At 34.7% G+C, this 14452-nt stretch overlaps 1 protein-coding gene across 1 annotated transcript in view; it reads left to right on the top strand.

Annotated features, from left to right (window-relative positions):
* Exo84 (exocyst complex component Exo84) overlaps nt 1–14452 on the top strand; it is a 72855-nt gene that overhangs the window by 39743 nt on the left and 18660 nt on the right. The window contains exons 7-9 of the mRNA XM_089090335.1: nt 5009–5150; nt 8022–8199; nt 11237–11367. Of these exons, the coding sequence (XP_088946461.1) occupies nt 5009–5150; nt 8022–8199; nt 11237–11367 (451 nt within the window). The remainder of the gene's footprint in view (nt 1–5008; nt 5151–8021; nt 8200–11236; nt 11368–14452) is intronic.

Genomic DNA, 14452 nt, shown 5'->3' on the forward strand with positions numbered 1-14452 from the left:
TTTGACAAAAACGATTATTATATTGGTTAAGAGCATAAAAAGGGCATCAAGTAGTATGTTTACTTTATTTGTAAGTCACTAATTTTATAATGGGTGAGATAGGGAATGATCATACAGCTAATTCTATAAACTGTGCTCGGAACTGAACAGGAAGCTGATGCAAAAGGTTGTCAACCCCTGAAATACTAGACTACTATACTATAGCTTACTACTATACTATAGCCTACTAATACTAGGCTACGCTTTCTAGATACACTACACATGATAAATCACTGATGAAGCCTGAAACACGCTGGCAAATACTGATATATGCTGGATGTATGAGATAATGAAATTAGCTTGTTGGCTTTTGTGGGATCATTCTATCCAGATACTTTCCCTCGACAATAGCGTTTCCTATTTAGGGCATGTATCTTGTACTCTCAGGATGGCGTTGCTAGCCGAGAAAAAAAGAAGCGAAAAGGCAACTTTGAACTGCTCTAGCTGCTGATGCCTGCGTCTCACACCGGTATAGCGGACCTTCCCGGGATCAGCAGGTCATGCTCTGTCCTTTGGTACAGAAAAATCTTGGTCATTTCACTGACCACTCACAAACTGAAATAGAGCACATTCCTTCGGGTGGGTCCCAGACTATTTAAGGACTGAAAATATAGTTTTCGCCCCTTTTATAGTAATATGGTAACCTCATTTTAAATCGCTTCAGATGGTGTGATTTGGTATCTCTGTAAATTAGTGCGTATATACACCATATGCAGGCGCGAATCTCCAGCGTTTTTATTGGGGGGGCCAAGAGGGGTCCATATCTGGAAAATCAAAGGGAATGGGATGTATACTATTTTTTCTCGACATTATTGGGGGGGGGGGAACTTCCCCCCTTGCCACCCCCAAACGACGCCCCAGACCATATGGCATACTATCAAGCAGTTCATGGTAACAAAGTGTATTTAAGGAGCGACTCGGCTCAATAGTAACCGAAACTCTAAAAATCGAAATTTAATATCTAATGCCGATTCCAAATACATAATATTCATTAAATCTGATGTTACCCATCAAAAGCTATGGGCCTCAGAAAATTTGCCTGATTTTTGAAAAAGAGGGAAACATCCAAAAGAATCTAAGAAATCTTAATGAAATTCGTATCATCAGATTTAGCGTATCAGAGAATCCGGCTGCAGAGAAGCCCTTATCTACAGAAATTTAGAATTTTGTTGTTTTTTTTTGCCAGAAGAAATATCGCGGATGTGTGTTTACCTTTTTTTTCCAGGGGTGATTGTATCGAACCAATGGTGCTAGAATATCGAGAAAGGACTCATTCGAACGGAAATTAAAACATCTAGTGCCCTTTTTGAGTGGTCTAAACAATTGTTGGGCAACTAGTCCCCCTCCCACGCTCCTTCCTCCCCAAAATTCATCCGATTAAAATTATGAGATTTCGATTTTGTTCAGCATAGTTGAAAGATCCTATAACTATGCCTTTAGGGATAATACCAACCCACACAGTTCTTGGGGAAAGGGCTGTAAGTTATGAAATTTTCCCACTGTTCATGTAAAGTGTTTATTGGGAAGTATACAGACATTCTTCGGGGAGGGGGGGTGATTTTCCACGGGGAGAATTTTTCGTGGGGAGGGAAGTCTCCGGGGTGAATTTCGCAGTAAAATAATTCGCAATATGAATTTCAGTCCGGGGTGAAAGGGCTGTAAGTTATGAAATTTGCCCATTATTTATGTAAAGTATTCGTTATTGGGAGGTATACAGACATTTTTCGGGGGGGGGGGGGGTTTGATTTTCCACGGGGAGAACTTTTCGTGGGGAGGGAAGTCTCCTGGATGAATTTCGCAGATGAAATTTTACACTTGGGGAATCTGCCATAATCCTATACGATATTCTTTTATTTGTCTTGCTTTCTTTTTGCCGACTCAATTTTACATGTGGAGATGTTCTGGGGGAACTGTCTGGGGAAAATATTATGCGGGAATGGAATTTTCTGGAGTATTTTTTCGCATGGGAAGATAATATGCGGGAAAAATTTTCCATTGGGGAATTTTTCCACGGGAGCTACTTTTTAGAGGGGGGTGGGGGGTGGGAGGGGGTCCGGGGAAAACCTTCCACGGAGGGGAGGGGATGTTCCCGGCATGATTTGAAAACGATCAGAAATTAAAGTTCTTTTTTCAAATGTAAGTGCAAAGGAAAATTTTTCAGGTGGAATAGTCAGCAAGAAATTTCCTGGGGGGATTTTTCAGCGAGGATGAAATTATCTGAGGTAATTTTCTGGGGGTGGGGTAAGGTATTTTACGGGGGGGGAGAACTCCTCATGGACGAATTTTTCGTCAATGGAGGGCATTTTCCATGGAGAGGAAGCTAAATTTTTTGGCATTATTTGAAAAACTATCAGAAATTAAATAAATAAAAAAACAAGTTTTTTTTTCAACTTTAACTAAGAAGGAATATTAAAACTTAAAACGAACAGAAAATCTTTCCGTATATGAGGGGTGTTGCCCTTGGTCAATGCCTCGCTCTTTACGCTAAAAGTTGACTTTTTCCCAATTCTTTAAGAGCGACTTCTTAGCCACAAGGGTCACTCAAGTAGAATAAGATGCTTTTTTAAAGTACATAAAACCTCAGTGTGAAGAGTGAGGGATTGAAGAGGGGGCAAACCCCTTCGTATACGGAATAATATCTGTTCGTTTTAAGTTTAAATGTTGCCCCTTTTTTTCAGCTGAAAAAACCTTATTTTCTTAGTGTCTTCGTCTTAACTTGCTTGTGAATCGAAGAATATTCTTAGCCGCTCTCTTTCACTATCAACATTATTCCAATGTGTTCGTCGTCTTATTACTTAATTCACCGTCTTATTACTTAATAAGTGAAAATATTCTTTTTAATGAAAATAAGTTATATTCTTCATAGAAAGTTGAGTTATAGAGCCATTAATTTACAAATCTAGAGAACAGAATTTTGAAATCTAAAAACAGGAATTTCGGAATTTAAAGAACGGAAGTTTGAAATTGAAAAACCGAAGTTTTATCTTCAGAAGATTTTCAGATTTAGTGGACAGAATTTTGAAATTTTAAGAACCGCATTTTAAACTTCAGAAACAGAACTTAGAAGCTTAGAGAGAATAATTTTGAGAATTCGAAGAACAAAATTTTGAAATTCAGATTTTGACACAGATTGTGTTTGCGAAATTTACAGAGCATGATTTTCAAGTTTAGAAAATAGATTCCAATATTTGAAGAGCAGATTTAAAAAATTTAAAATGCAGTATTTAAATAGAGAAAAGAATTCGAAAAGCTTTATATTTTATTTTATTTATCTTTTTTCAATTATTAACAAAATCTTACACATCCCCTGCAAATGCCATAGCATGATATGGAGGAGTGATAGCCAGACAAATCCACAAAACAACTTAACTTTAGTCTCAGAAGAGGTTTAAAAATAAAACACAAATACAACATCATATACCCTACCAATAACTTAACACTCAACACTCAACTCCTTCCTTAACACACCTCAATCAAAATTAAGCACTAAATTTGATGATTTAATAGCAGTTTAATCTATCAACTGTACATCCTATTACATAAATCATTAAAATCATATTCAGAAAACATCTACAGCCTTTTAAATTCACTGAAATTACTATTTTTAAAATTGTCATCTAAGGAATTCCATAACTTAGCCCCTCTACAAACAAGAGAAAACCCTGACCTAGACGTAACCAAACTATCAACATAAACTTTATTCGTTGACCTTGGGCCATGGGAATGAACTTGATTAACTTGGGGGAACACACTTAGAAAAGAAGCGGACTTACCTCTGACGCAATTATATATGAAAACACCTATATAAAAATCACGGAGAGCAGCCGCTGGGAGTATTTTCAACCAAACATAAGCCTCACGACACGATTAAGAAGGGCTTAAATTAGCAAGTATTCTAATAAGAATATTCTGCAAAACTTGATTTGGATGAAGGTTTGAGGAGAATCCCAACCATATTGAACTACAATACAAAATATAGGGGTAGATTAAACTAAACTATAACATACGGATTATTTCCTTTGGGAAAGCAATGTTAAGCTTTACGAATTATACCAATATTTCTAGCTAATATATTTGAAACTTTCTCAATATGACCTTTAAATGAGAGTGATTCGTCCACGATAATACCAAGGTATCGAACACTTCTCTTCCTTCACAATGCAAGGCTCCTAGCTTTAGCTGAATATATCCATGGATAACAATTACCAGATTGTCCAAAGACTTGGATTTATTATAATTAATAACAATCTTATTGTAGCTCATCCAGATATCCTCTGAATAGTGTTAGACAATGCAGTAACCAAACAATCCAGTTGTTTTCGCACACATAATTAGAGCTGTGTCATCAGTAAAGATCAGAAGAGAAACATTAATCTCTTTATTGGTAAAGTCTGAAACCTCATTCACAAGTGGCCGAAGAGAAGAAGAAAGATCATTAACATAAATCAAAAATAATAAAGGGCCTAAAATAGACCCTTGGGGTACAGCGCATCTAATTAGCAATGGTTGAGAAATTGAGCCAGATATTTTTATTTTTTGCAAACGACTAGAAAAGAAACTAATTATCGAATTGAGAAATCTTCCATTAACTCTATTCCTTCGCAACTTTTCAATAAGTACAGGATGATCCACTGTATCGAAAGCTTTAATGATGTCTAAAAATATTGTTGCAACTGGTAACCTTTATCAAGAGCTTGATTTATACAGCCAGTTAAATATGCTATTGTCTGCCCTTTATTCATTTCTTTCCTATTAAATATATAAGTATTGAGTACTTAACGTAATATATAAGTACTTAATATGGTGCAAATACTACAGCATTATTACTTGGTGATAAACCGTTTTGCTAGTGTATTTTAACTTACCATCAGGGTATTTAAAGTTCACCAGATCTAGCAACGAGGATTTTTTTTTTATAATTCAAGTGCTAGAATATCGTTTCCAACGAATACCTTATTTTTTTTTTTAGAAAAAAGTTGGAGAAGTACGAGGATGACCTGATATCATTGTTATGTCGTGAAATGGAGCCGATTTCTGGTTGTTCTGTCAGGAAGCCGAAAACAGTAAAAAGAGCAATGCAGCTTCTTATTCGACTTCAGCGAACAGCACTGGTAAGTCTCACATAAAGTTTTCTTGAAAAAGAAGATTAAAAATTGTATTCCTCTAGCTTTTAACCCAGGGTCTTCGAAATACGGCGTGTGGGCCGGATATAGCCAAGACACCTTGAATTGACTTATTATTTTTTCGCTATTGTTTTGTTCGGAAAATATACTGTGTAAGCACACAGAGGATGATTAGAAGTGAAATAAAATAAAATACTAAGGAAGTAATGGAGAAAGAAATAATAAAGTAATAAAAAATAGGATGAGAAACAGAATTAACTTATAAATACAGAGAAACATGAAATACTTAAAAACATGCGCGTGAAAAAGTATGTGAAAACACAAGCTTGTTCTCGCAGAGAAAAAGACAGTCAACGTCATCTAATATTACCCAGTAAATCATAAAGTTAAAAATATAAAAACCTGAATGGAAGTATTAACTTGTGCTGTCTTTTTATCACTTTTTTTCTTTCTCTCTACATTGGGACAAAGAAAAACAACCCTCTTTGGACAAAAGAACGCACTGATTATATTTATACACATTACAAAAAAAAAGAAAAAAAAGGACAATTTCACTATTTTTGCATGTTTCTTAAAACTTTTCAAACTTTAAAACTTTCTCAATCTAAGAAAAAGCAAAACAAATTTCAAAAATATAATTCAGCGTAGGGAGAAAACTGATTCTCAGCTATCGATAGCAAAATTGTACAAACACAAAAACCTTGTGAGTGTAGATAAATAGAATACTATAACATAAAATGTACAAAACTAAGTACCGAAAAGACATTTAGCAAAGTCGTGCTTTGTAGGATTATACCCATCCGCGGATTATACCAGTGGTTCAAATGATCTCCAAAATCATGTCGGATAACATGAATCATATCTACTAAACATTTAACCCAGTAAATATCTTCTCTGTTGTCAAAATTCCGACACATTGCTAAAATGGTTTCTCGAAAGGTTTTTATGGCAAGTTCCTTCTCCAAGGAAAAGTCGGTATGAAAAAAAAAAAAAAAAAAAAAAAAAAAAAAAAAAATCAGAATTACTTTCGGTATGAAAAAAAAGTCGCTATGAAAAAAAAGTTCACGATTCTGGCTCTGTGAATGGATGATCCGAAATTAAGGATATCCATAACATAAAAACCTTGTCCCTGTGGTGCAAGTTAGCTAAAGTATATTCACTTAGACTTTATTGTCTTCCTTTTGAGAACAGCTGAGCAAATGGTATTACGCAATTATCTCAGAACTATGAGGATGTCAGTTACGAGTTTTAGGCGCGACATAGGCAAAATAACGCTGGTTATTGACGAAATGACGTTGATTAGATGAACTGATTTACAGATTTTTATTTTGTTTTACTAATTGAAACTGTGAATTAATCGACACTGTCACTGTCTTTCTAATCGTATGAAGAGAAACTATTTGGTTTATGCTAATCAATAAAGATACCCATTAATTCAGAAGCGTTTTCAGGCTGGAAGTCCATTATGTTAATTAGGAAAGCAAGAGAACAATTCTTAAAATAAATAAAAAGCTGGAAATCTAGATTTAAAAAGTGAATGCAAGAAATAAGTGCAATTAAGGTTTCCCTGTGAGACTTGTGATTTTGTGACAAGTCTGCAGCCATGATTTGCGTCAAAATGACAAGATGCGTTAGTTTCAGATCTATCTATTCACCATATGATATGCGTGGAACTCAACCCTTGTTCAACTCCACCCTATCTAACTCAACCCCGTTTATCACAACCCCCATGCAATTAAACCCTCATTCAACACAACCCTGTCGCAATCCAACCATCATTTTGCTCACCCCCATTCAACCCATCCACCATGCAATTCAACCCGCATTCAATTCAACTTCTGTTTGTTAAAAGGGTAAAGTTATGAGTTGTTTGTGGTTTAACTTAAACAGACTGACTTAAATGAGGTTCGCTTATGCAGGAACCTAACCACATCTTCTGTACTTGACAGTGATCAAATATGTTTTTAAAACGTGGGCGCTTCGAAAGGCTAAGGGAGATATTTTAAATGGGTTCTTGAGGAACTGTCCAAGGAAAGTCTTAAGTTCCCGTTTGACTATAAACGTTATGTTTCAAACAATAAACGTTATTAAGAATAATAACGTTATTAACAATATATCAAGCAATAAACGTTACGAAAAATGTGGTCGGATCCCGGTTTTTAGGTCTATAATGGAAGAGAGCTTATAATTGGCTAGAAAGTGGCTAAAATTGGCTAAAACGTGGCTAGGTCACGTTTTACGGATGAGGGATGGCAGATTGTCAAATATTGTTTTTTTTGGCCTGCCATTTGGGGTCAAACCAAAAGAAGGTCTTCTTTGACTGGGTTGGGAAGATTTCATGAGGAAGGATTTAAAAACTTCATTGAAGGAGTTAAAGAAGGAATGTATCAATAGACTAGGGTGGAGGAGGAACATGGGCACCTGTGTTGGTCTCAGGCGGCTTGCTATTGCAGTGAGTTTCTGGTAGTAGTAGTAGTGTCTTCTATTCATCGAACCAGGACTATGGTATCTTTCAGACTTCTCGTAGAGAAGGATCTAAATTCACTTAAAAAATGTAAAGTTGTTCTTTTTTATTTTTGATATGTTTTTCAATTTTACAACCAATTCCAGATACGCGAGTCAACAACTGGATAGATCTGGATCTCTCACCTGTTGAATGATAAATTGTCAGGACACTTTGAAACATTGAAGCCGTAGGACTGCAGAAAATCAACCCAACAAATAGTAGGATTTGGAACGTAAATCCTATTTGCTTTTGCGAAAATTAAACCTTAAAAAAGGAGTTTAAACTGGGAGCTACTAAGTTTAGAAGTAAAATATTATCTTTTAAGTTTTAATCCATCCATGTACATTTTCCAGGCGAATAGATGGTACGTAAACTATTGCAATGCAATCTTAAAGGAACAAGTTCGTGACGTTCGCTTAGACGCTGATGTCCATAATTATGTCATAAAAATTGCAAATGTGTATGGCAACCATGTTAAGCATTCTACCAAGTTGTTCCTTCAAGTTGCTGGAAATGGCTTAAATGTGTCTTGTAAGTATCTACTGATTACATGGAAAATACAAAAATATGCGGGCAACACCTAGATATTTCAGAGGGAGGAGGATGGAAGCACCATCCCCATCTTGTATACCTGTCTTGTATACCATTGTTCTTATAATTATAAAGATCAAATTTCTTCATAGTTGTTTTTTAATGATTGTCTAACAAAAGAATATTGCGTTCTTTTGTTTGGCTGAGCACTATTGATCTGCTCTCTTAGTATCAAGCAATTTGTTTTTAATTCATGAATATGGAGTTAGTATTTCCGTGGAAGAACAGTTCTAAAGGGTAAACATTGGTTTAGTATTGTGCAAAAGTTATTTTTTTTAGACAGGGCTGATTAGATAAAACAAAACAATGTTAAAATGAGGTTTTTTTCGAGGCTTTTGAACAAAAAAAAGAAACTTTTTCGCATCAATGATCTGCGTAGCGCAGGTGCTGATCTCCTGATTCTCTTTATTCGGGCGGATTTGCTATGCGTGGTTGGAGACAAATCAACCGACGCTTCAGGCGCTTTCCCCAGATTCCTCCAGCTACCCATTCAGAGCTGGGCCGACTCTGGCTGAGCTTGTAGTGTCACACCCGTTTACCCTCGTTCCAAATCAAACAATCATCGACAACAAGAGTTGAGCCCATGACCTTACGAGCGCAGGGTTGCATATCCACTCGGCTAGTACGAAACTTTAAACAATGTACATAAAATTGATAAGAACATTGAGTATTTAGGGCCTAACCAAAGAGGGTTTTCCTCAGAAGCGAGAATAAGAGTAACAAGAAGATAGAATACAATGCGTAATGTAACAAACACAACAAAATGTATTATAAATTGTGTTCAAAATTGTCTATTTAAAACATATTAACGAAGTATAAAAAAAATTAGTAAAACTTATAAAACAGAAAGATGGATAAAATCAATTACTTATAAAAGCGCTGAATTTTTTTCAAGCTTTTAAGCCATTTCCTGGACATAAGCGAGTTAGCTGAACATCTAACTGATTTATAATGCTTGTTTTTGGGCATCATTGATAAGCTCATATTCTGTGACAGTATACAGTCAATTTGATAACAGATTGCCACGTTGCCACGTGTTGAACTGTAAAAAAAATTAACAAAACTAATCCGTCGAATTTGACAACGCCTTTCATTCGTAAAAATACAAGTATTATAGTTTGTTGATTTTTAATGACAACTGCAATTTCAACGGAAAACTACACCCTCCTATCTGTTTGGTACCATATTTTTTTAGCTCTTTTTTTGCTGATTTTTAAGGTAAGGTTTATATTAACGGACTATTCAGGTAGCTAAGCAATAAACTTTCCTCTATAGTCAGAATTGTATCCTGAATCCGAATTTAACATGCATTTCCGTCGGAAATGAACTCTACCTCCACCCCAATATTTACCAATTCAGGGTTTATATTTGCACTAAAGGGGGGGGGGGGGAAAATTTCAAACTTACCTTTATAGTCAGAATTGCATCCTGAATCTAAATTTAACATTCATTTGAATCAGAAACGGACTTTACCCCCACCCCCCCGCCCTCTCCCCATCTCCCTAATGTGCAAATAACCCTGAATTGGTATATATAGGGGGGGGGGGGGTAAGGTCCATTTCCGTTACAAATGAAAGTTAAGGTTAGATTCAGGATGCATTTCTGACTATAGAGGTAGGTTTATTTCTTAGCTACTTGAATAGTCCGTTGATGCAAGCCTTACCTGATTTTTACAGACTTTTTTTTTTGATTTGACGCCCACTGTTACCTAAAATCAAATTCCTGATTTTTCCCAATTTTCAGGATATATACGGTTGTATAAGTCTCTACTGAACCAATCAAATAACCCGATTTCATTTTCACTGCCCTTGGTACATTAAAGAATGATAATAATCCATCATAATGGTTTGGAATAAGTAGCCATTTTGCCTGACTGTAAAGTTGACTATAATTATGCGACTGAGATTATTCGGTGGACATTGTTCTTGAGATTTAGGATTGAGGGGTGATTTGGGGGGGGGTGCACATTTGTAAAAATAGGAGTTCTATATCAATATTATAGAAAACTATGGAATTATTCTAAAATGTTACGAAAGGGACGACCCAGCTCTAAATGGGTACCTGGAGAAACCTGGGGAAGGTAAACAGGACAGGTGTGCGAAAGCACAGGATGGCTGGCCCCCAATTTCTCTTCCTGACTGAAGGACCATGGAACGGAGATCAGCCCCGTTGGTAGGGACTGTAAAGTCCAATGCCGTATTTTTTTTTTTTTTATTACGAAAGGCCTAATGCATCTCCCCGTCTTTTTACGCTTGTCTGCTAATACCGAAACTGTGAAACTTAAGGGAATCTTGCTTACTTAAGAAAACTTAAGGGAACTATAGTTTCCTATAGGAAGCTATAGCGAATCTTTCTTTTTCAAAAAGAAAGCATTTTGTTTGACTGTGCAATCGACTCTTAGAAATATGGGACTAAGATATACTCAGGAATATAATTTGGGGGTGGGATCGCAGGCAGGCCTGTTCATTTAATCTGGAATTCAACTTGTGTCTATGACGTCAATATATCAGTTGCACTATTCATTAGAATAATCTCACGGTTCCTATTCCGGCAAGCAAGAATGTATCCAAGATTTTTCTTCGGGGGGGGGGGGGAGGGTTGGATAACAGTGAAAAATTTACAAAACACATCAAACATTTGTTAATATGCATTTTTTTTACTTTTTTAGGAGTCGGAAAAAAATTTCAGGTGGGGGGGGGGTTAAAACCGGCTGCACCTCCTGGATGCGGTTTTGCTGGCAAGACAGATATAAAAAAAAGTATTTCCAGTTACAGAAATAGAATGTTTTAATGTTTTACATATCAGTAGTATTAAAAAATGGGTGTAGACGTGACAGGAAAAGAATGGAATGGTCAAAAAGAGTTGAACAGAGTCTAGCCAAGCGAAAATGCCTTGCGAAAATGTTGGTCACGATATGGGTGAATTTTAGCATAACCTGCAAACTGCAATGCTAGCATAATTCAAATTTATATTTCAGATATTATTGTTTGGGCGAGAGACAGTCTATTTGATTTGTGTGCCATTATGAAGAAGCAGATTTTTTCTACAGAGACCCCAATTTTAGTGGTTTCACAGTGCATTAGTAGTCTACGGAGGTATTTTGCAGAGGTAAGCTTTTCTAAAAAAAACGAGTAGAATAGTATATTTATTTGATAAAATCCTTGAGTTTGAAGGATAACCTAAGATGTAGGCTTACTATCAGACTAATTTGACTACTTTTGACATATTAGACTACGATTCACTAATTAGACTAATAAGTCTTATTACTAATTAGAATACTAATCTACTCGATTTGAATTGCCAGTTTTGATAGAATAGTTTGGCATGTTTAACTGATAATAGACTGTAAGTAGGACAGTCAAAATGAAATCTGATTGTTTGAATGATTGTTTGATTTGATTGTTTGAAACTTTTAAAGAAAAAGAACTACATATACAGTGATCTTGTTTTTAGGGGTAGTGGATGCCAAATAAAAAAAGAAACAAATGTTACTTAAAAATCAGCAAAAACTAAGGCAAAACAAGATGATACCAAACAGGTTTAGAAGGGGCTGAAACAGGTCAAACAGCTTTTCTTTGAAGGTGAAGCATTGAAAATCTAATTAAAAAAAAAACAAACTACATATGCAGTTATCCAGTTTTTAGTGATAGTGGACGCTAAAAGAAACAAAAAGCAGTAGCGTGGGCAAAAAACAGCAAAAACCAAGGCGAAACAGCATGATACCAAGCAGGTTTAGAAGGGACTGAAACAGGTCAAACACCTAACAGCTTTTCTTTGAAGATGTAGTTGTCATTAGGGATCAACAGATTGTTACTGTTATTTTTTATGGACGGAATGCATTGTCAAATTATACCTAACCAGTTTCTCTAATTTATTTTCACGGTTCGACGTAGAAAAACTGATGAAAATATGTTATTTTCCTAAAAACTTTATAATTTTGAAACAAATTTAGAAAACCGTGGTTTTTAGGCATGAGTAGACCTATGAGGGGTCAAGAGGGCAAAAACTATTTCATTTTGACATCTACTTTAAGTTGTAGAATACTTTCAGTTGAGTACTGATGTAGGTAGATGAGGTAGATTAAGATTAGATGGACTAGAAATCTACATAGGGTAACAAACGGGATTGAAAAATCTATAAACAGGTGCAAATGGGATTGAGTTAGAAAGTATGAAAAATTGGGGACTTACCGAGCCTTCTCCTCAAAATTTGAAGATTTTTGATTTTTCCTGTTTTTTCATACAATTTTTCTGTTTTCGCTTTTCTTTAGCTGATCATATAACTTTCTTTCTAATGGCCGTATATCTTTCTTTTATTTGGTAATATAACTTCCTAAATTGTAATGAGTCGATATATTCTTTACCCTGTTCCTGTAGCAAATGCTTTCTCCAAAAAAGTTACAAATTAAACTTTTATTGTTTTATGCCTAAAAGAAGAAAAAAGAGGCCTTTTAGATTGTCTATAAAACAAGATGAAGTATATTTATAGCTAAAAAAGGCCCTATACAGAAAAAAACAAATAATTTGAAGGCACATCAGCGATCTCTACTATTCCAAATTACTAGCACGTAGAAAACACGCAAATGAGTCTCATTAATGGAACATTTCAATTAATCAGAAAATTAAGATTTGCTTATAATAAGCACATTTTCCAGATACATCGTTATTCCGCAGATTAATTGTGGAGATGTACTTTTAAAGACATTTGGAAGTAGGAACTATTTTCCCAAATATACTTGTTCATTGTATTTCAACTATTACAGTGTGAACCCATTCAATATGTCTACAATATGTAGATTTGTAAATGGTAAAAGGGAGAACTTGGGAGTTGTGGGACATGACGATTATCGACAAATCAAAAAGTAAGCATATGAATAGATTAGTTGCATTAATAATATTACCTGTCTCGACATGTAATATAATTGTCCCCTTTATTTTTATATACATAATATGAACGATTATAACTATTAATAGACATGCCATTTTAAGTGTTGACAACTGTTAGGATAGCACATCTCTGTCTGAGTCAAAATCTTTCGTTTTCTGTCTGAAAGGAATTCACTATGGAAGATTTAAGGTGTATTAGTATACCGGAATTTTCACGTATCTTTCCAATATGTTTTTTTTTAATGTATTTAATTTTAAGTTAATGAATTTATAATTCTTTTAATTATTAATTCTTTTAATTATTCTTTTATCTTTTTCTTTTATTCTTTTTCTTGTATCTTTTTCTTTTATCTTTTTAATTATTCTTTTAATTATTCTTTTATCTATTTAATCTTTTAATAATTCTTTTAATTCTTTTAATTCTTTTAATTATTAATTCTTTTAATTATTCTTTTAATTATCTTTTAATTATTAATTTACATTCTTTATTCTAAATTAATAAGTTAATTCATATTGTATTATTATTATATTGTAAATTTTTAGTATCTCATTATAATATACTTATTATTAGTATATATTATTATGTTGTGCTATTATAATTAATTTGTATTGTTAATTCGAAGTCAATGAATATATGTTGAGTTTGAAAATTAAATTTGTTTAAAAAAGAAAATATTAATTGTTTTTCAGCTTTGATGATGTAACATAAGCATATTCTATATTCTTTTTTTGTTTGTTTGCCCATGTCAGAGTCCCCTTCCGCGTCCTGCTTGTTTGACATTTCTTTTGCTATCCAATCTTCTCTTTTCTTCTTTGTTGCTATTGACAAGTCAAATTCTTGTGTTCCTTGCAACAACAACCACGAGCTCAGCTCTCGCATATTGTTTTGCTACAATGTTGTATTGATTTGAGTATTTAAATTAGTTCATTCATGTAGAGTAGAAAATTTCATTTACATGCAGAATAAAGAATCTGGAAGTCTCCGAGAAGTCTTCCAGAATAACGAGTCTGGAAGTATCCTTGCCATCTACAAGTTTAGAATTATATAACATTGTCTAATTGGCTAAGTAAATGCTTAGTACTGGTTGACGTTAAATTATAATGATATATATGACGTAAATGGTGTCACAATTTACGCAATAAGAGCCCGAATAGGTTCAATTATATCCAGGGTCGTAATTTGCTATGGGGTAACTGCCCTCTCCAGACCCCACTTGCCCCACCAACCAGAACCCAGTTTGCCCCCACCTGAAATTTAGTTTTTTTGCAAAAAAATCTTGTCAAAACTAAGGTAAGCCTGCATAGTT

The sequence above is a fragment of the Artemia sp. Qi Xiang Cuo genome, chromosome 6 (genome assembly GCF_049724085.1).
Source record: "Artemia sp. Qi Xiang Cuo chromosome 6, ASM4972408v1, whole genome shotgun sequence".
Lineage (NCBI taxonomy): Eukaryota > Metazoa > Arthropoda > Branchiopoda > Anostraca > Artemiidae > Artemia > Artemia sp. Qi Xiang Cuo.